Raw genomic sequence first — 20664 nt, 5'->3', positions numbered from 1 at the left:
CTATGAAAATTCCTCCCAGATCAATTTCCTGGTCACATTGCTGTTTTTGGAACCCTCAACAACAGAGCTTTTCTTTCAAAATAAAATCAGCAGTCCTCCTGCCTCCTTTCGGGGAGACGTTTTCAGGTGAGTGTCCCACTCTGCTGGGAGCCAGGGCGCAGCCTGGCCGGTTGTCTCTTTAAATCGGCTCTGCAGTGTGATGGGCGCGGGAAGAACCATTCCCAGCCTGCGGCAGGGAGCCGGCCACAGCGCCGCCAGCCGCCTCCCCCATCCCCATGGTTACGGCTCCCGCTTCCCGCCGGTCCCCGTCGCTGGCTGTCGCCCGCGGAAGCAGGCGCAGGGGCGGCTGGCATTCCTCGCCCGAGTTCTGGAAGCTGCGTGCTGAGGACCTCGCTGCATGTCTGCCCGTCCTGGCTCTGACTCACGTCTCCCGGCTGCAGCCCTGCAATCTGTTGATAACTCCGCTCGCCAGCCCTCGGAATGGAGACCTGCTCCCCGGCACAGGGAGCTCTCCACGGCTCCCCGGCAACAGGCACAGCGCTGTTGCCACTCCAGCTGTTTTTGCCAAAATAGGTGAGAAGTTGGGCATCGCGTCTCGGGGTCTGGGCAGCGGGGTGGGCCCGGGGCCGGGAAGCGGCAGGAGGCAGGGGAAGCAAGGTCGGAGCCCTCTGGCCACAGAGTCCATGCACCACCGTTTCTCCGGCATCAGTGCCAAGCTGGTGAGGCGATTCCTGCTCCTGGAAATGCAGATTCCGAATAACTTTGGATTAAGCGGAGGGCACTGAGCCACAGCCGAAATCCATGTCTGTGTGGGGAGCACGCCAGCCCCTGAGTCCGGCCACGTCCACCTGCCCGGGGCTGGCTGTTCTTTGGGAGATTAATTCAAGGTTTACTGGATTCTCTTGACTTAAGCTGACAGACGTGTTATTCAGCCCTATGAGTTTAGTTTCCTGTGCTGGGTGGCGAGCATGGGTTGGTTTTTAAATGTGCAGAAGGAAGTGCTCCCCGGAGAGCAGTCTGGCTGCCAGTGCGTTTGGCTGAGGCCCCTGAGGCTCCCAAGCCCAGGGCGCCCCCAGCGCCCCTGACGGATGGAACCTGGAGTCAAAGTCCACAGGCTGGCTGGGCTGAGAGCAGCCAAGATGGGGCAACTCCGGGAGGTGCTGGGGCTGCTGTCGGGGGGAGGTCTGGCAGCTAGGGGACCCTTCTTTGCCCTGACTAGGCCCCATCTTCACAGGTAGGTGCAGCCTCTCCACCCTCACCTGCCTCACCAGAGTCGTCCTGAGGCCAGTGGCCTGGGGCTCAACCCTGTGGCCACTGTTTGGGACCTTGACCTTCTGGACTGCCATGGAAGCTGGCGGGGAGAAAGGTGCCACATAGTCGGCTGGCGGCGACGCCATCTGCATCCACGGCGCCCACCCTTCAGTAACTTCACGTGCTCATGGTGAGTCCACATGCTTAGGGGCCAGGCCAGGGCCACGTCTAGGGCAGCCACCCCGCGCATGGAAGCCTAGGCAAGAAAAGTGAGTTGTTGGGTGGTCAGCTAGCCCGCAGCCAGGCACATGCTGGTCCTGTGCCCAGGAGTCCTGGGGAGCGGGGGATGGCTGGGGCGGGTGAGGCCGTTCATTTCCAGGCCACCTGCCTGGCTGCTCAGCGACGATCATACTAATTAGTTGATGGCATGCCGCAATGTTGAATCATTTCATCAGTGGAGGAGACATCCGCCCTGCGCCCCCACCCCGGTCGGATCCAGGGCCTGTGAGCACCTTCCCTGGCCTCAGGCCCAGGTCCCTCCCACTGCAGCCCTGCCCACCCCTTCCCTGCAGAAAGTTGGCAGGACCACAGGGGGACGTGGGTGGGCTTCAGCGGCACGTACAGCAAACACGGGGGTGTTTCTCTCCCCGGCAAAGGGGAAGGCTGCTGTGAGCAGCGCGAGGCTGTGAGGGGCTCATCCTGCGGACTTGTGTGTGCCTCACTGTGGTGGCTGCTGGTTTGAATTCCGGAAGGTTGATGGCTGAGTGAATAATGCATTGTGTGTGTGAGGGACAGCCGGCAGAGCGCGTGCGGGGAATGCTGATCGCCAGAGGACAGTGCAGCCGGCAGCGCTGTGGCACGGACCCCACAATGAGTCCCGAGTGCAGACCTGGTTGTCTGCTTCGTAAGGAGTGGTCAGTCTGAGTCACTTGTTCATTTTCTCTTGATTAGAAATGTCCAAACAAGAGAGATGCTTTTTGCCAGAATTCAGCGTCACAGGCTGTCCCATGCCTCAGAAGTTGGAAGGACGCCAGGCACTCGCCTTTCAGACAGCTGAGAGGTTGCGTGTTTTGGGCACAGGCCGTTCCTCAGAGAGGCTGGCCGCCTGGCCCAGCCCCCAGCTTCCTAACCATTCACTTGTTGCCTGAAGGTGCCACACCCAACATGGCTGTGGCCTCCAGGGTGGCAGAAGTCCAAGCTTTCCTTCCTCAGTGTAGATCCTCATGCGCAAATGGAACCTGTCACTGGTGAAGGAAAGTTGAGCTGGGAGGTGCTCCAGGAGGCGCTCCAGGAGGCAGGGCCCAGCAGTGCCCTTCAGGGCCCCAGGGGTGACCGCTACCTGCCTTTGCCTCATCTCTGACCCATCTGCCCTTCCACACACTCACTCTCATTTCAGGGGCCGGGTCTGCACATGGTGCCCTGGTCCCAGCCAGCACACAGGCCAGTTCAACACTGAAAACTGCCCGGTTAGCCTTACCCGCAGAGATTGGATTTCAGCAGGTTGTTGGGATTTTGTCTTAATAAATAATATTTACAATGGAGAGTTTCTGAAAGGAATGGAGAATACCCAGCCTCACGTGCGGGGGTCACAGTTCAGGTGCAAGCACTTTTCTGTGTGTGTTTGAGTCTGTGCTGCAGGCGCCCGGGCAGGTTCACCCCAGTGGCTCGGGGGCATTGGCCCAGCCAGCCCAGTGGCCCTGCCTGCCGCAGGCTGCCACCCTCTGGCCACAGGTGCAGCTCCCGTGGGGCCCGGGCCTTCCTGACACCTGTGGTCGGCAAGCTGCCTCCTGATCCCACGTCTTCACGGCCACACACTGAAGTTCAGTTGCGCCAAATTCCAGGCGTCTCTGGGCAGGCTCACTGGACCAGAGCCTCCTTTCAGAATGTGCTGCTGTCTGTTCAGCACAGACAGGGTCTGAGTACCCAGGTGCTGCCCCTAGGAGGCCTGTGTCTGGCACCTGAAGCCCAGGCCACCACCTCCCCCCATCACAGCTTCGTACACGAAGCAGCCGTGGGCTGGCCTGGCCCTGGCTGCTGCAGTGCGGATTCAAATGCAAGCAGGTTCCAGGTGCTCATTCCTTTGTGTCCTATAATCTCCTGTGACCCTCACACGGAGCTAGGGAACCACCTTTCCTCAGGGAACAAAGTGACAAGCTTTGGAAATGGAGCAAAAGGTTGTCCAAACCTTTGCGCTTTCTCTGTCTCCTTTCAGAGGAGCAGCGTCGGTGGCCCGGCTGAGGGGCTCTGCTGTCTCACTGCCTGTGCTCAGGGCTAGGAGTGGCTGCAGGCAGAGGCTTGGCGTAGGTAGTGCAGCCACTTGCTGGCACCTCCAGTCACAGTAGCATCAGGTTGCACTTAGAGTGGCTCCCCATCACTGACCTGCAGGCTCCAGTGGCACAAAGGCCACTCGGTCAGTTTAGGGTGGTCCTGGCCCAGGAGGCGCCACAACAGCAGGGCTGGGGCTCTCGCGCAGACCCCAGCAGAGCCCCTGCATGCTCTGAATTCACGGCTGGGCTCAGTGTCATCAGAGCATCCTCGAGCACATCCTGAAGGATCCTGAAGCCAGGACAGGGCAAGAGGCCAGTACTCCCAGGCTGTGCTTAGAGTGAAGACACACAGCACTCTCAGAATGCCCCCTTTCCCCACAGATGCACCCCACGTTCAAAAAAGGGAATTAAACCCCCAAAGAGACTGGGGTAGACGCAGGGCAGGGTTCCAGGAGGCCAACACGAAGGGAACCACCAGCCATCTGAGCTGAATCAGGACCTGAGCCCAGCACCATGCGGGACACTCCCAGCTCTCAGTTGCCCAAAGTCTATCAGCCTGTGCAGTGGGTGGCTCCCACTCCAAACCCGCCCTCTAGGCCAAGCCAGGAGTCCCTGCTGCCCACAGGCCAGTGCCTCAGGCCTCGCCTAGAAGACTATCCTGGATGCTGTAGGCACTTGAAGACATCAGTGAGTGCTTTCTGCTTGTGCTTTTAATTCTGTCCAATATTTACACTTCTAAACACCCATAAAACCAGCCTTCATCCCACAACTGGAGAGTGTCACCCACTAACGTGTCTCCTTAAACATGAACCATTTAAAGCCAAGTGGCAGCCAGTTGAGAAGGAACATCCCCGTGACGCTTCTCAGTGTTCTCTCCGGAGCTCTCAGAAGTCGACCAGCCCACACACCTCCAAAAGGAAACGTAACAAACATGTAAATGCAACGTCCAATTAGGGTAATTTGTGCTCCGAATGAATAAATTACTTATCTTTTCCTCTGCCTTTCCCCTGGGAACACTTTGATGAAAGGTTGACAGATCAATAAGCTGCAATTATCATTAGAAAAGCAACAAGGGACACCAGGCGCTAATGAAACAGTCTCGGCTGGTACAGAACCACGAGGAAGGACGGCCCGCGTGCCCCCGGCCTGTGGCCACCTCGCCTCGAGGACAGGATGCACGCACGGTCTGCGCGCGCACACGCCTGCGTCCTGGGCTCGCACTGGCCCCTTTGCCACGTGTCACCCTCAGCTAAAGGGTGATGTTCTGATCAGACAAGTGACACGTGACCTGACTCCCTCCTCCTTTCCTCCTGTTCTTGATGTTCTGGTGTATTTGGTTTGCAGAACATGCCAAAAGGACACATGCAACTAAAATAATATAATGTAAAAGGAAGTTATGCCTCAGGAAACAGGAAATGCAAACAAACCTGCACCCCAGGCCTGCTCTCAGGCCTTGGGTATCACAGAGAACAGAGGCCCCCTGGTAGGATGGAAACCAGGTGTCCCAGGAGGAGGAGACAGCTTCCCGGTCCCACAGTCCCTGAGGTGAACAGGAATTGAAAGCCCGGCCTCCAGAGGGGTCAGAGGGTGGGGCCCCTCATCTTCCCCTCCCAGCTCCCCAGCCTTTCTGCTGCGAGGTCCAGGCTCCGCCCGTAGTTGCTGGTCATGCCGAGGGGGACTTGTCCAGAGACGTCCGTCCAGCTCTGTTGACCACACACCAACAATTGTAAAGATTTGCTCGTGGAACGCTTGCAAAGTAGATTCTTCCAAAAGGAACTTATACATGTGTGAACTTTAAAATATAAAATATGTCTTCGTTTTGCATTGCCTACTTTGAATTTTAAATGTCACCTCTAAAAATGTAGAAAGGCACCCATGATAAGTCTGATTTGGAGAAAGAAAGAACAGGAGGCCAAAGGGAACTAGATGTTTCTTATTAAACATCCACTGTGGATGAAACTGCCTCAGCCCTCAGAGAAGGAGGAAGCGCCCAAAGGCGGGGTGACCTCCCAGCCAGTGAACCCAGCCTGGGCGCGTCCTCGCTAAACTCTGAGTCTTAAACCAACGCCTGAGGTGTCTGCGCATCGCAGGGAACCCCATTCTGATGTGTTATTTGGCTTAATGTGGGAGCGGGGATGTATGTGTGAATAAAAACCGACAGATAAGACGCGTCTGAACGGAATCTGCCTGACCGAGGTCCTGGGGACTAATGTACTGTGACTCGGAGCAGGGACACGGGGCACAGGGCGTCGCTGCAGATGGCACTGCCTTACGATGCGGTTCTCGGCTCATGCTGCTCACGTTGCTCTGTGCTCCTTCCAGGATTTGAAGACTGTCCTCTCCCTGTCCCAGCACCCAGGGGAGTTCCTGCACCCCGTGGTGTACGCCTGCACGGCCGTCATGCTGCTCTGTCTCCTCGCCTCGGTCATCACCTACCTCATGCACCAGAGGTGAGGCCCCGCTTTGCCCGGAGACTTCCTGCTTCCCCACCAAGAGCAAACCCCAAAGTGAGACCTCCTACCCTCATGTAGCACGAATCCCTGGAAGGCACTTCACAGACCGCCGGCCAGCTTGAGCCTGCCCAGCCTGGATGGCCCTGGGGGTGGCCGAGGCTGGCTGAGTGACAGGGTCAGCCATGCCCCTCCATTCCGGGCGTCCGTGTTCTTATCAAATCGGGTGAAATGAGTTCTTCCTCCAACGGCACAGTGTCTGCTCAGCACCCGAGGGCCCATGTCCTGGCGAAATTGGAGCAGCCAGCAGACCCTAAGGCATGTCTGCATTTGTTTTCTAGAGAGAGGAGTCTAGTTGGTTCTCTGCTGAGCTGGTTTCCTGGCCACCTCTTCCTGGGAGTGGGGAGATGGCCTGGCTGTGTCCCCATCACTTGACAATGCCCTGGGGAATATGTGGAGGGGTCCCGGCCATGGTCAGGGTCTAGCCCACAAAGCAAGTCATGGGCAGAGCCCAGGCCACGGCATAACCACCTAACCACGGCCACGGGAAGAGGCGTGGGTGGGTACACAGCACGGAGAGGCTGTGGCCACAGGCACAGCTGTCAGCATAGGCTAGGCAATCTAGTCGTGGCCGTAGCCAGGGGCGAAGCGTGGTCACAGCCATAGGCAGCATCCGAGTCCAGGTGCCAGCGTGGCAATAGGGGTCACCGTGTAGTCAGTCACTGTCACAGCCTCCTCTCAAGGGACCAAACATCTGCACAGAGAGGGACAAGCTCTGTCCTGGGAACAGGAGACCAGGAATTTCTGCATCCTCACCCCCCATCTCTGTGACTAGACAGGTGTCACCTGTCAATGGCCAGGTTGTTGGAGATTTCTCAAAAACCTTCCCAGTCCTCATGTTCCAGGGGGGATTTAACACCAAACCCCACGAGCCACACACTAAGGGTGGATTCCACGCAGCCCATCCATCCTTCCCTTGATCTGGTCCTTGGGGTGTGTCTCCCTGCCCGGAGGCCTTCAGCCAGGTTCCCACACGAACAGATGCAGGGGAAGGGCTCTCGCCACTCTGCTGAGGAGCGGGTTCCTGACGGGACACCTGTGTTTCCTCAGCGCCATCCGGATCAGCCGCAAGGGGAGGCACACGCTCCTGAACTTCTGCCTGCACGCGGCCCTGACCTTCACGGTGTTCGCGGGCGGCATCAATCGTACCAAGTACCCCGTCCTGTGCCAGGCGGTGAGTGCTGCTTGCGTCTTCCTTCTGCTACAGATTTTAAAGGGTTTATCAGCTCTCCTGCCAAAGGGGAAATCTGTGATCCTTGTGTCATTTATGAAATCTCATTTGAGTATCTGTTCAGGTGTTTCTCCTGAAAGAACAGTTAGGTGTCCAGAGTGTCCGTGTTGCAGACCCAAGTGAGTCTGCTTACGTTGCTCCATTTGATCATGTAAATAGTCTATTTTTCATTTCAACCAACTTGCTCCAAGGCCTGTGGTGACAAGACTAGAAGTTCACTGCCCCACAAACAGTGCTCTTCCGAAAGTAGGGATGCACCCTGCGAAGGCTGGTGGGGCAGGAGCAGGGGACGAGCAGGTAAGAATCCCAGGACGCTGATGCAGAGACTCATCAACAGGCAGCAGAAACTGTCACCAGCAGGCTACCATGGAGTCTAGGTCACAGAGACCCGTGTAGAGGCCACAGAGGAGTCCGTCCTGCCCCCTCTTGGGTGAAAAGAGAGAAGCTTAAACTACCCTTCAGCTCCTGACAGGGCTCAGAAGAGGCCCTTCCACATCCACAGACCATATCCCCAAGGACTCACCCCTTTGGTTTCTGTCACTTTGTGGGCACGTCCGCCTGGGCTCTATGGAGAGAACTCTCGCAGCCGACACCCTCGAGGATGTCACGCTGATCTCCTTACAGCCTTGTTGCTGGGAATTCATTCATTGGTGGTTGTGGGGGCTGCCACAGTCTCGCCACCTGGGACCGAGTACTGGCGCTGACCTCGGTGGCCATCTGTCCACAAGAGACCTGTCCACCTGCACAGTCAGCAGCGACTGGTGACTTACCCTGAGGATCAGTGGACAACATGCTGCTCCCGCAGGGCTAGCTCGGGGAATAATGGGGCTCTGAGCTCCCACTCCCCACACCCGCCCATTCGCATTAGGCCCATGAGAGAGCCCCCTGCTCCAGAGCCCTGGCACCCCAGGACCCAGCCCCCAGGCTCCTGATGCAGGAGAAGTCACTTTTCTGTGACTCCACATCAGGACCAGCCATCCAGCACAAACCCGAAAACCACGATGAGGGGCAGACCCTCCTCCTCACACCTTTTCACGGGCGTGGAAACCGCTGAGGCAAGTGCCCCAGGAAATCCAATTTATGATCCGCCTGCAATGCTGCCAAGGAGCAGAGATCCAGACGCATGACTGGGGTTGTTAACTTTATGTCCACACTTCTCCATGCGAGTGCCCTTGAGCTGGGCCCAGCAGGGCGTAGCTGCCAGAATCACGGTGGTGCAGTCCCCCCACCCACCTCAGAGACCCGGTAATCATGGCACTGGGAAGCCCATGCCCTCCCGAAAACCCGGGAGGTGTCTGTGTCTGCCAGGTGTTCTCATGGCACCTGAGGCCTGGCCTGTTCAGCAGGGTGGACGGCCAGGGTGCATGGTGAGTGTGGGGCAGGCGTGACCCAGAAGCTACCATAGAGGTAAGATCTGTAGAAATCATGTTAGTCTGAGAAATGCCCGATTCTCTCGTGGTGACAACCTCAGGACTCCGACAGAGGCAGTCAGCCCTGTGCTCTGAGCAGACACTGTCCTGACCTCCCCACAACCTTTCCAGAAGGTAGCAGGGCACCATTCATTCATTCACTCATTTACTCACAAAAATGCATTGGGGGCCTGAGGGTGCTGCGGGTGCAGCTGAGAACAAACCCACTGGTTGCCCTGCTGTGTGGACCTGCCTTCCAGTGGGGAGGGATAGTAACCTGCCCAGCGCTTCAGGGAAAACGAGCTGCAGAGCAGAGGTGAAGCCAGGTGCTCCTGGCCCGAGTCCCTCCTCCACTCACTGCAGGAGACCGGGAGGCACAGGAAGGAGTGGTGGCTACTTCATGTGTCCCTTTGATGGGGTCACAGGGCACCCACACACATCAAATATGATTCTGGGTGTGTCTGTGATGGTGTTTGGGGTGAGATGAGTGAAGTGGAGGGCCTGGTGTCGGTGGCATCCAATCCTCCAGGGCCTGAATAGAATAAAAGTCTGAGTGAGAAAGAGCCTGTCTGTCGCCAGCTGCCACATCCAACTCCTGCTCTTGGATGCAGACAGGGACTGAAATTACACTGTCATTTTCCTGGGTCTCCAGCTTGCCGACTGTAGATCTGGGGTTTCCTCAGACTCCCTCATTGCATGAGCCGATTCATTATAGGTACCCAGGCTGGCCCCCACTTTGACCAGTGACACCTGTGCATGGCCCTGGTGCCTGACACAGGACCCTCTGGCCAGCTTTTCCTGTCCAGTGTTGCTCCTGGTGATTATGAGTGATGTATGAGAAGTGGTCCAAGCTCCGGATAAAGAGAACAGACGGTTGTCATGGCAACAAAAAATGACCGTGCGCCTCATTAAAGTACAAAGTGACATCATGAACACAGAAGGACAGCCAGCATTGTCCTGGGCCCGGAAGCATGGGATGGCAGTAGAGTGCTGTCTGAAAACCAGGGCGGGGTCCCTGTGACCTCTCCGTGTGTCCAGCCTGCGTCGTGTTTGGGAGACAGAGTTCTGCGTTTACATGCTCTCAGAATCCCCACACGTGTGGTCTGTCCGGGGCTCAGCCCCACCCCTCCCCCACATTCTCCTCCCTGCTCTGGGTGCTCCCTGCCCTCCTCGCCTCTGAGGATGTGTCTCTGACTATTTCTTCTTGAAAAGAAAGTCAGACCATCCTTCAACCAAGGGCCAGGTGACACAGTCCCCCATTCTGCTCCTCCTGGTGCCAAGTTTGTTCCCTGGATTCCTAGCGCCTCCTCCATCATGGGGTGGGGTAAAGCTGTGCGCGTGGGATGGAACTCAAGCCCCGGGGAGGCCAGGCCAAGGAAAAGGCTGGACGGGCCCAGGTGCAGGAGCCCATCCAAAACCCTAAATACTATTCTGGGATTTACCCCCCATCCTGATGTTCTCATCAATTATTATGGAGTTTTCTCATAGGTAAAACTGAACTCCGCACTTGATAAATCATTATAATGGTGCAATGCTCACTTTATTCAGAGAATCTCTGTGTTCCTTAAACATTTATGTCCTTTCCAATTATAGCCATATTTTACTTGTCGTTGCAAAATGTCAGGTTATTACTTCAAAGGTAACCTCATTCTCTAGAACCACATGGAGACAGAGTGCAGAATGCGTGATTAGCTAATGCAGTAAGTGCTGGCGATGGGATGGACCTGGCACTGTTTTCATAGTAACAAGCAACTCTGACTTACGGGGAGCGGACTTGCGAGTCTGATCCAGAAGGTGGTGCTGATCTCACAGGCAGGGCCCAAAACATGGGCACCTGGGAAACTGCTGCTGCACCTCCCACCACCTTCACCTGGTAGGAAGCACCGTGCGGGGAGGGCCTGGCACATGCGCTCCCTGGAGCCCTCTGGGTCCGTGCCTGGGCCACACCCACCACAGGGACTTGTGCAGGGTGGTGTGCATCCTGCCCTTGTAGCCGGCCCCACGTGGACCACGCCCAGGGGCAACATGCGCCCAGGCCCACGGACTCCCAGCCCATCGCTCTGCAGGAGAGCAAAGCTGCTCAAAGACACCTGCAAAGCGTCTTTGCAGCCCAGGCATCTCCCTTGCGCTCAGAGGCCCCTGTGAAGTGCAGTGTTGCTGGAGCCTGGAGCCTTTAGTTGCCTTATTTCCTGTCACTGCTGAGATGCCTCCTGAGGACGCAGGGGAGTGGGAGGGCTAGATGCTCTGGGACATGGAGTTGGGAGGTCAGTGTGCTGGTGGGCAACCGCTGACCTGTCTCCCCCGCCAGGTGGGCATCGTGCTGCATTACTGCTCGCTCTGCACCATGTTGTGGATCGCCGTGACCGCCAGGAACATCTACAAGCAGGTGACCAAGAAGGCCCCACCGTGCCCAGGGGCAGACCAGCCTCCATACTCCCAGCAGCCCCTGCTCAGGTACCAGAGTGTGTGCATGTCCCCTCCACCCCCCAGGCCTGCTGCAGGGGTCTAGGCAAAGTGGCTCACAAGGAAACTCGGAGCCTAAGGATGAGGTGGCTGGGGGTTGGGGGTGCTGGGGGTGTCAGGGGTGGGCAGTGAGCTAGGGTTAGAGCCTGGTCAGCTGGTCTGGGGGCCAGGGTGTCCAGCCAGTGCTGCTGAGCTCCATGCTGTGGGTGGGCCATGGTGCAGATGGCTCCAGTGGGGATCAGTAAGTGGCTTCAGTTATTCAGGGATCTCTGAGTTAAGATGCCTACTCATTAGCTGGGGAAACCAAGGCAGCTCAGTTGCTGGAGTTGCTGGCTTCAAGATGATTGTGCCTTTGTCTGGGGCTCACAGTGGTTTTGGGAATAGGCCCCAGCTGTAGCCAGACACCCTGTTACTTCCTCAGGCCAGGACACTTCAGGGTGCGCGGGTGGTCCCATGAGGGACCGTGGCTTGTTAGGGGTCCCCGTTACAGCCCCACCCAGGTGGTCCTGTAAGAGGTAGCTGCTGCCACTGTGAGGTTGTGGCCCATGTTTGGGGACCGTGGACACCCAGCCCCTGGGACTGAGCTCCATTTGACTCCAAATTTGAAGGGCTACCCAGCAACACCTCCAGGTGCCTGAAAGTCCTCAGAAGAACTCTTTTTGAGGCAGTGCTCTGTGTTGTTTGCGACACTGAGGTGACCTCCCCCAGAGGTTTTCCAACATTGGTTGGTTTTCAGATACAAGCAGACGTGCTAACCAGGGCCCATGGTCCATGGGCCACCAACACAAGCCAGGGAGGCAGGATTTCATTATCTTGTCTGTCCTCCCGGAGGTCCCACGTCCCGTATCTTGGTCTGTAATTGATGATTGAAGGGTGCCTGGTTTTTTGACGAATGAGATGAAGGCCATGGAACATTTTGATCATTTCCTCTGACGGCTTCAAAATGCCCCTAACCAAGCCACGTGCCCAGGCCCTGCCAGACTCAGGGCCGCAGTGTCATAACTGCAGGTCACTCTGGGACTTGCAGCTACTCTTGCACTGCCTGGAGGTCACTGCCACCTGCTCCTCCCTCTGTGTCTCATCCCTTTGTACAAAAAGACCTGGATGTAGGTTGGGGGTGGGGAACACATGGTGCTGAGACCCCAGCAACATTGCCCTTGGTCTCCAGTGTGCACACCCCTCCCACAGGCGCAGACTCGTGTTGGGGGGTCAGCTCAGGGCTCCAGTGTGGGCCTCCTCTCCAGCCCCTCCCAGCTTTCCCCCAGCCTCTGGGGTCCTGAGGTTGGAGGTGACCATGCTGGGCCTGGGATTTCCCCAAGGAGACCAGAGGCTGATCATATTGTAGTAGGAGGTGGCACCCCACTGGCCGGACCCCTTCAAGGAGGGTGTCCGAGCAGACAGACCTTCCCTCTGGCTCCCACTGGCTCCATGAACGTTGTAGTTTGAGCTAAAAGAAAATACCTCGGACTGAGGGCTTATAAACAGCAGACATTTATTCCCCATAGTTCTAGAAGCTGGAAGTCTGAGGTCAGGGCCCTAGTGCAGCCAAGTGAGGGCCCTCCTCTGGGTTGCACATTTGTCACTGTGTCCTCACATGGTGGAGGGGCAAGGAGCTCTCAGTGTCTCTGTCACAAGGGCACTGATCCCATCAAGGGGCTCCACCTTGTGACATGATCACCTCCTGAAGGCCCCACCTACCACCCTCACTTTCGGAGTTAAGGCTTCACCATATGGACTTGGGGGTACACATTCAGACCACAGCCTTTGGACAGAGAGAACCACTTCAGAATCAAAATAGACTTTCCTGCTGTGGTTTTATAGGTGCTCAGAGGCTAATTCCCAATTTAGCTTCATGTAATTATATCCTAATTTTGCAATCTGTTCTGCCCTTTCCAACAAGTACCCCTAACTACTTCCTAGTGTTTAAGGTCTGCTGGTGGCTTTTCCGTTAGAAAAATGCACTCGCATTAACACCAAGGTACTTACATGAGTCCAGCGTGACCTGAGTGCTGAAGGGCCCTTGCTGTCCCTTCGTCCAACTTGCCCAGGGGGAGGAAGCTCTTTGGGGCTCCCTCTGCAGGAACCTTCTCAGCAGGAGGACAATTCTGATGAGAAACCTAAGCTTGGCATTCACGGCCACTCCTCGGGACAGGAGGCACCACAGCCCCTTCAGTGTGGCACCCAGGTGCACTACTGCCCTGTGCAGGGGCACAGGGCTCCAGGGCCACTGGTGAACCAAGCAGGATGCACAGGGGCCAACGCCGGTGTCCTCCAGTGACCCCACAAAGCCATACCTGGGAACAGATGTCCTGGTTTACAGTCTAGGTTCCGGAACGCAGAGCTCTTCTTAAAGCAAAAGTGATCACGCAGCCCTATGTGCTGGCCCCTGTCCCTGAGTGAGCCATGGCAGACGGTGCTGGGTCATGAAGTGTCCAGTTACATTTGAAATACCAGGACACAGTTCTGGACAGGACACCGCATTGCAGCCTCCCTCACGTCACTGTGGGCACGCAGGACAGACGCCGTTCACCTTCTCTGTGTGAGTCCCGAGGACTTTGTCCACCAGCTCTTCTCCCTGAGGACCATCACCTCCACCCACCGTGGTCAGTGCAACCTGGAGAAGGGAGGTCAGGAGCGAGCTGTGATCTCAGAGGCCCGTGTGCCCTTACAGGCCGAGTGCTCACACAGGGTGCAAACGGCTCTTTTACTGGACTCACCAGGCTGATTTCCTGGAATTCACAAGTCCTGGTCACACAGAGAAGCAGCTGGGCCAGGAGATGGATGCCCCTTAGGTGGATCCCCTGTGCGAGGGGTGGGCACACTCGCTGAGCCTCACGTCTACACATGCATCCTCATGGCTCCTTATGCTCCACTGCACTTTGTCCTTACCTTACCTAGACTGGCCGTCTCTCCTGTGACAAACGGTCCTTGTACATGGTCGCCTCTCCAGGGGCTTTGCCTCCTCCATGGGGGGGATGCTGGTGGGCAGCAAGGCCGGGCAGTCAGAGAGGTGGCTTCCAGGTATCGGGTGGCTTAGGTGAGGGGTCCCTAAAGGCTGCTTGGTCGACTTCAGAAGTGCTCCTGGGCCTTATCACCCTCAGGCAGCAATCTCATTCCCAAGCTCCCCGCACCATCCAGGGCCCCTCAGCTCCCCAGGCCCGGATGGATGTCACCTTGGGCAAGGTGGTCACATGCACGGTCTGCCTGGGTGTTCAGTGGCAGGTGGAAGATGGGACTCCAGAGCAGAGAGAAGTGGCCAAAGGCTTTGATGGCTCAGCCCCTTGGGGACATTTGGATAAAGGCAACCATAGGTGGCCAGCACTGAGGCTGAAGGACACGCAGCTTCCTCCATGAAGACTTATCACCAGTCTAGGCAGGTACCATCATTACAAGCCATCGAGGGAATCTGAGGGGACATGCGGTGAAGATATCAGAGTGAGACCACAGTAGCGGGATAGCTTCAAAGTCAAGGGTGAAAGGCTCATCACAGGGTGTCTACAGACTGCAGGGGACAGTGGTGCTCACAGCAGGGACCGAATCCACATTCTCACACGTGAACATCACTTACCCCACCCCACTTACTGATCAGACTCTCCGTGTCTCAAGACCAAGAGTCCCTGTGCTCAGGGCCATCCCTGGTTCCCGTGCTGCCCCTCGGTGACCCCAAGGCCAGGTGGTCTCCTGGCTGGGTTGTGCAGGGACACAGGAGTGCAGGGAGCACATGGTCCTAATGGGTCTGGAGTCTGCTAGGGGCTGTGTCAGTGGAAACAAAACAGAAACTCCACTGTCGCACAGAGATCCACGACAACGGATCCTTGTACGACAGTACAGTCCCCGATAGGGATTGCATGACAACGACAGGAGAGGGGCTGTGACCTGGAAGTCCCCAAAGTTGGTTCAGACCTCACTGCAGAGGATGTGGCTGGAGCCACTGGGCAAGTGAGGCTGGTGCAGAGGGGTAGCTTCGGGCTGGGAAAGGATCACTGGCCTGGGCAGGGCTCCACACCACTGACTGCCCAGCAGCTGCAGCAAGAATAGCTGTCTAAGCCTCCAGCGCCCTCTGCTGACTGTGCCATGCCCCTGAGCTGTGCCCAGGAGCCACGCTTGGCCACTGTCCCCTCCCACCATCCTTATGCAGCAGACTCCAGATAGATTACCCCTACATAAGTCATAAGTGCCACAGGCAGAGGTAACATTTTTTCTTTAAACAGTCATACATATTTTGAAGAAGTTAAGAGGAAACAAAATCTTTTATATTTACCCTAATACTTAGCATTTTTATATCCTTCCTTCCTCCAAGTGTCCCTCTGGTACAAGATCCCTTCAGCCTGAAGCATTTCATTTAGCATTTCTTGAAGTGCAGGTCAGCTGGTGGCCAATTCTCTTAGTTTTATTTCTGTTACAATATGTCTTTATTTCTCCTGCATTCTGAAGGGTGTGTTCTCTGGGTATAGAATTCTGGGAGGCACAGTCCCCAGAGGTCACCAAAAGTGACCATAGGCAGGGTCATCCTGCTCCCACCCAAGGACCTAGGACCTGTGTCATTCTTCTCATTGGGGATGTGGCACTGGGGCCTGGCCAGGGCCATCTCTGCAGCGGGACAGCAGCCAGCGAGCTGGGAGTGCAGGAAGGGGGCAGAGGAGAGGCCAGGCCCTGGCAGTGGCTCCCTGGTCAGGGAGGCTGGTGCTGCCCATGACTGACAGCTACTTGGCCAGGACCCCTGGGCCATGCCTCCCTCCTTTGCCCCGAAGGTGGTGCTGTCCTTAGGTGATCCAGTTGGGTTCAAAGGGCAGTGAGCGGCCTCCTGATCTCCGGCAGGTTCTACCTCATCAGTGGAGGGGTTCCTTTCATCATCTGCGGGGTCACGGCTGCCACAAACATCAGGAATTACGGGACGGAGGACTCAGACTCGGCATAGTGAGTACAAGCACTGAGGGGTGAGGGTGGCCGTTGATGAGGCTCCTGTGCAGGAGCGCCGCCCGGGGCCAGTCCCCCTGGCTGCGCGCTATCCAGCGGCAGCACCTCCGCTGGTCACAGACGCTCATAGACAACAGACTGAAACAGTCTGGAAATGAGGTGCAGCCTTGCTGAGACCACGCAGGGCAAGGGTCCTGGGGCTGCCCAGGGACTGTCCCCAGGTGTCCATGAGGTGACAGCACAAGCCCTGGTTGCCCAAAGCTGCCCTCCTCCCTGATGGACTCAGTTTCCCCCTCGCTCTTTCCCTGGGTACTGAGGGTTGGTTTGTGGAGATGGAGAGGCCCGGGGAACCAATACACCTGGGCAGCATGCCCGAGGCCAGCAGAGTGGACCCAGCTGTGATAGGAGCTGAGTCAGACCCGCAGGCCCTCCCTGCCCTGCCCAGGCCTGGGGACCTCACTGACTCTCCCCACTCTCATTCCCCACAGGACGCGCACCCCCAGCTCCACAGGCCCCAGTGCCCCAGGACACTTTCTGATCACCTCTCAGCCTTGGGCCGCCAAAGTAGCCTGAGTGCATCAGGGTGGCCCTGGTGGGCAGGGTGGGGCCCCTTCCTCATCACCCGACCATGAGGCCACTTGCTGGCCATGCCCAGTAATGATTTCCACGGGCACCTCAGGGTGCAGGTGGTAGTCAGCACTGGGCTCTCTCCCCACAGCTAACCCCTCCTGCCCCCAGGAAGGCTAGTGTCACCCCCATGTTCACAGAAGCCCCACTCTGGGCCCAGGTCACAGCACAGCCCTCAGGCACCCCCTCGGGGCCCTCGAGCTATGCCTACCACCCCCCACACCTTCACTGGCTCCTACTCCTCCCTCAGTTTCCCCCAAAACTAAGCCCCACAGGGCACAGGGTCCTGTTGCCTCCATGGTCACCCATTCCGGGGCCTATCTGGGGAGGGAGGAAGGGACACAAGAAAAGTGGTGGCACAAAAAGTGGCAAGCAGAGAACATAGAGCAGCTCCACATGTGCTCCTCACACCCCAGACCCCCTCCGCACTGTCCTGGTGACTCATGCCAGTGCCGGCGGGCCTCTGATCTGCACCACGCTTCAGTCTGTGTTTGTTTGTGTCCTGATCACACAACTGCACTCACTGACACTAGGAAATGGCAGCATCCCCATGAGCTGAGGGGGACAGTGGCCTCACTTCACTGGTGCTCTATGCAGTGTGACTCACACTCACCCACTCTCCCCCCGCAGCTGCTGGATGGCCTGGGAGCCCAGCCTGGGCGCATTCTACGGGCCAGTGGCCTTCATTGCCCTGGTCACCTGCGTGTACTTCCTGGGCACCTATGTCCAGCTGCGGCGTCACCCGGAGCGTAGATACGAGCTCAGGGAGCGGACGGAGGAGCAGCATCGGCTGGCAGGGCCGGAGGCTGGCCACAGCCCCAGGGCCCCCCGGGGTATGCCGTCCACCTGCGCCACCCTGGCCGCCTCGCTGCTGCAGAATGAGCACTCGCTCAAGGCCCAGCTGCGGGCTGCTGCCTTCACACTCTTCCTGTTCACGGCCACGTGGACCTTCGGGGCCCTGGCTGTGACACAGGGCCACTTCCTAGACATGGTCTTCAGCTGCCTGTACGGCGCCTTCTGTGTGACGCTGGGGCTCTTCGTGCTCATCCACCACTGCGCCAAGCGGGACGACGTGTGGCACTGCTGGTGGTCTTGCTGCCCTTCCCGCCGGGACACTCAGGCCTCGAAGCTCAGTGCCCACCCTACGCTTGATGCCAATGGGGACGCACTGGGACATGCCACCTGCCTGCAGGATTCGCCTTGTGTTGGCAAGCCACGGGGTTTTGGGCACCCATCGGCCAGCCACTGCAAGATGACCAACCTGCAGGCCACCCAGAGCCATGTCAGCTGCCTGTCGCCAGCCACACCCTGCTGTGCCAAAATGCACTGTGAGCAGCTGATGGAGGACATGGCCCATGTCCACCTGCACGAGGAAGACGAATTTGGGCACGACCCACACCTGCACAGGTGCCTCCAGGGCAGAACTAAGCCTCACTACTTCAGCCGGCACCGGGCAGCCGCGGCCGAGCAGGAGTATGCCTATCACATCCCATCCAGCCTGGACGGCAGCCCCCGCAGCTCACGCACAGGCAGCCCCCCCAGCTCGCTCGAAGGCCCGGCGGGGATGCACACGCTGGCCTGCTGCGCCCAGGGCGACCCCTTCCCCTTGGTCAGTCAGCCCGAGAGCGGCAACATCAGTCCCACACTCTATAGCTGCGCCCCACGGGCCAGCAGGGAGGTAGGCCGCGGCCCAGCCCACTTTGAGATGCTCCGGAGGACACAGTCCCTGTCCTTTGGTGGCCCGGAGAATGGGCTGCTCAAGGGTGACATGTGCGAAGCCGTGCCTTATGGTGCTGACATCACAGGCAACATCCGAACCGGGCCCTGGAAGAATGAGACGACTGTGTAGTTGCCACGGCACCTGCCCCGGGAGAGCATCAGAGCAGAGCAGGGACCCTCTGCCACGTGAGGTCGGTGGGGTCACCAAGTGACAGAGCCTCTCAGAAGCACCTGGCACCCCAACTGACCCCCTCATTATGAAGGGACTCAAGTGGGAAGACGCTTTGAGCCATGTTGCCTCCCTAACCCCGAGGTCAGACAAGCTGTCCATGTCCACTCACCGCTTTCCAACCTGAAGCACCCGGTTCCCGGACAGCCCGGCCACGCAGCAGGCAGAGGAAACAGCCTCAGCGTGGGGAGCCCTGCCCGCCTGTGATGGCCACAGCAGGAGGCACCACTGATATTTTCTCGTGTTCAATGTGTGTGTTAAGTTTTGCTCCAAGGGGCCGGCAGCCTGCTGGTCAGTCCAGTGCGCTCTGGACCTGAGGACCCATGTTCGATCCTGCGCCCGATGCCATCTCCACCTTCAGCCTCCGTCCTGGATGCAGCCCAGCCCTGCAGGCCCGAGAGCCTCACAGACGTGGGGGCACCCAGCTGTGCTCTGGGAGCACATGGCCTTCAGAGGGGTTGGAGGGGGCCACACAGCTCTGTAAATGCCCAAATGTCCTTTAATGAATATTCAATTTCCAAAGCCAACCACTGTCATGGGCATTTGCGGAAAATAAAGTTCCCTGCCCCCAAAAGAGGAGGGGCTGGCATTTCCATGAACACAAAGCCCTGACTCAGAGGACAAAAGTGCCCCATCCCACGGGCTGGGTCAGTGGGTCCTCTCAAAGGCAGAAGCCTGGACATCCAGAGGGACGTGATGTGCGTGTGAGACTGTGCCCGGGAGCCCCTCCCTTTCTCCCTCCCTCCTCCAGGAACTATGACACGTGTGCAGACACACACACATGCACACTCACACACGTACATATACACACGTGTACGTGCACGCACCACCTGCGTGCACATGCCATATGTGTGCATCACATGTTCACCCCATCCATGCACAGTACACCATACCTGTGTACGCATCACCACCACACGTGCACACAGCACATCGCTCACAGGCAGCAGAGCCAAGCAGTCAGGGCTCTGCACAGCTGTCACGGCTGTGACTTGCTGGTGTGCTCTGCCGTCTGGGCGGGAGGCCATCACCCAGGGCAGCTCCTTCCTTCACACACACCGGGAGGGGCAAGGAGTGTGTCGGGTGCCCCAGGTCCCACGCTCAGTATCTGAGCACAAGGAGCCTCACTTCCCGGGATTCCTGCAAACCTGACCGTGAAGTTGTAACTTCCCAGTGTCCATACTTGCCACAAACCCCATGTGTCCTCACTGGTCAACCAGACAGGCAACCAGATGACCGCTGGGCGGTTCCTGTCTCCGGCGCTGCCCGGCTGTTCACCTGCTTCTGTAGCTGATATGAACCGAGACCCGACGCTGTGCTGTGTACACACTGTAGATGCAGAACCGTCAGGTGAAATACAGTGGTTTACATTGTTTGTCCTTTGTGAGGCTGGTTAATGGCATCCACGTGCATCTCTGACCCTCAAGGGGAGAGGCCCTGTCTGTGCCCCGGGGCCTGGGGCAGGGCTGCTCTTCCCCGGCACCCCCCACCCCACCCTCCCGGGTGGCCAGCATCCCTCCCACCCTCAGCAGCCCTGGCAGAACAGACAGCACACCTCACTCTTCAGACCAAAGCAGCCCAGCGCTGAATAAACCTCGGGAGTTACAGTATTGACACAGCCTCCTGGGCCCAGCTGGGAGCAGTGTTGCGACATGTCCCACTGGCATGTAATGTTTCCACAGCACAAAAGTCCACCGCACGACTGCAGTCTGGTGCTCCGTGTGGAATGAGCTTCCAGAACAGCAGGGAGCTGGACAGAGCTCAGGCTGCCGGTGGCCTGACATTCTCTGTCCCTTCCTTGCTCTGTGCATATGTGTCTGCATGTGTACACATGTGTGGGTGATGAAGAGGAAGAGTTACATGTGAGTGTGTGAGTGTACGGCTAGAGTAAGTGAATAAAGGTGAGTGTGCATGTGTGTGAGAGGCGAATGTGTGTGTTTACATGTGTGCTGCATGTTTGTGCACTGCATGGCTGTGCGTATGTGTGAGTCCATGCACATGTGAGTGTGAGTTTGTGAGTGGGGGGGTGTGGGTGTCTGAGTTG

General features: G+C 57.7%; 1 protein-coding gene across 1 annotated transcript; it reads left to right on the top strand.

The window, feature by feature from the left end:
* Positions 1 to 207: 207 nt before the first annotated feature.
* Positions 208 to 19995, top strand: ADGRA1 (adhesion G protein-coupled receptor A1). The gene is made up of 7 exons (XM_081158023.1): positions 208 to 573; positions 1235 to 1441; positions 5841 to 5968; positions 7079 to 7202; positions 10977 to 11122; positions 15950 to 16048; positions 17306 to 19995. The coding sequence occupies exons 2-7, from the start codon at positions 1439 to 1441 to the stop codon at positions 18522 to 18524; spliced, it is 1719 nt and encodes a 572-aa protein (XP_081014149.1). The 5' UTR covers positions 208 to 573; positions 1235 to 1438; the 3' UTR covers positions 18525 to 19995.
* Positions 19996 to 20664: the final 669 nt, after the last annotated feature.

The sequence above is a fragment of the Miniopterus schreibersii genome (genome assembly GCF_964146895.1).
Source record: "Miniopterus schreibersii genome assembly, chromosome: 14".
In the NCBI taxonomy this organism is placed as follows: Eukaryota; Metazoa; Chordata; class Mammalia; order Chiroptera; family Miniopteridae; genus Miniopterus; species Miniopterus schreibersii.
The sequence above is the reverse complement of the archived record's forward strand: the minus strand, read 5'-3'. Positions and strand labels throughout refer to the sequence as shown.

Excerpts from the sequence above, each read along its gene's own strand:
- ADGRA1 (XM_081158023.1), top strand. Across the intron at positions 7,203-10,976 it reads ACCCCGTCCTGTGCCAGGCG|GTGGGCATCGTGCTGCATTA; the intron begins GTGAGTGCTGCT and ends CTCCCCCGCCAG. Across the intron at positions 16,049-17,305 it reads GAGGACTCAGACTCGGCATA|CTGCTGGATGGCCTGGGAGC; the intron begins GTGAGTACAAGC and ends CTCCCCCCGCAG.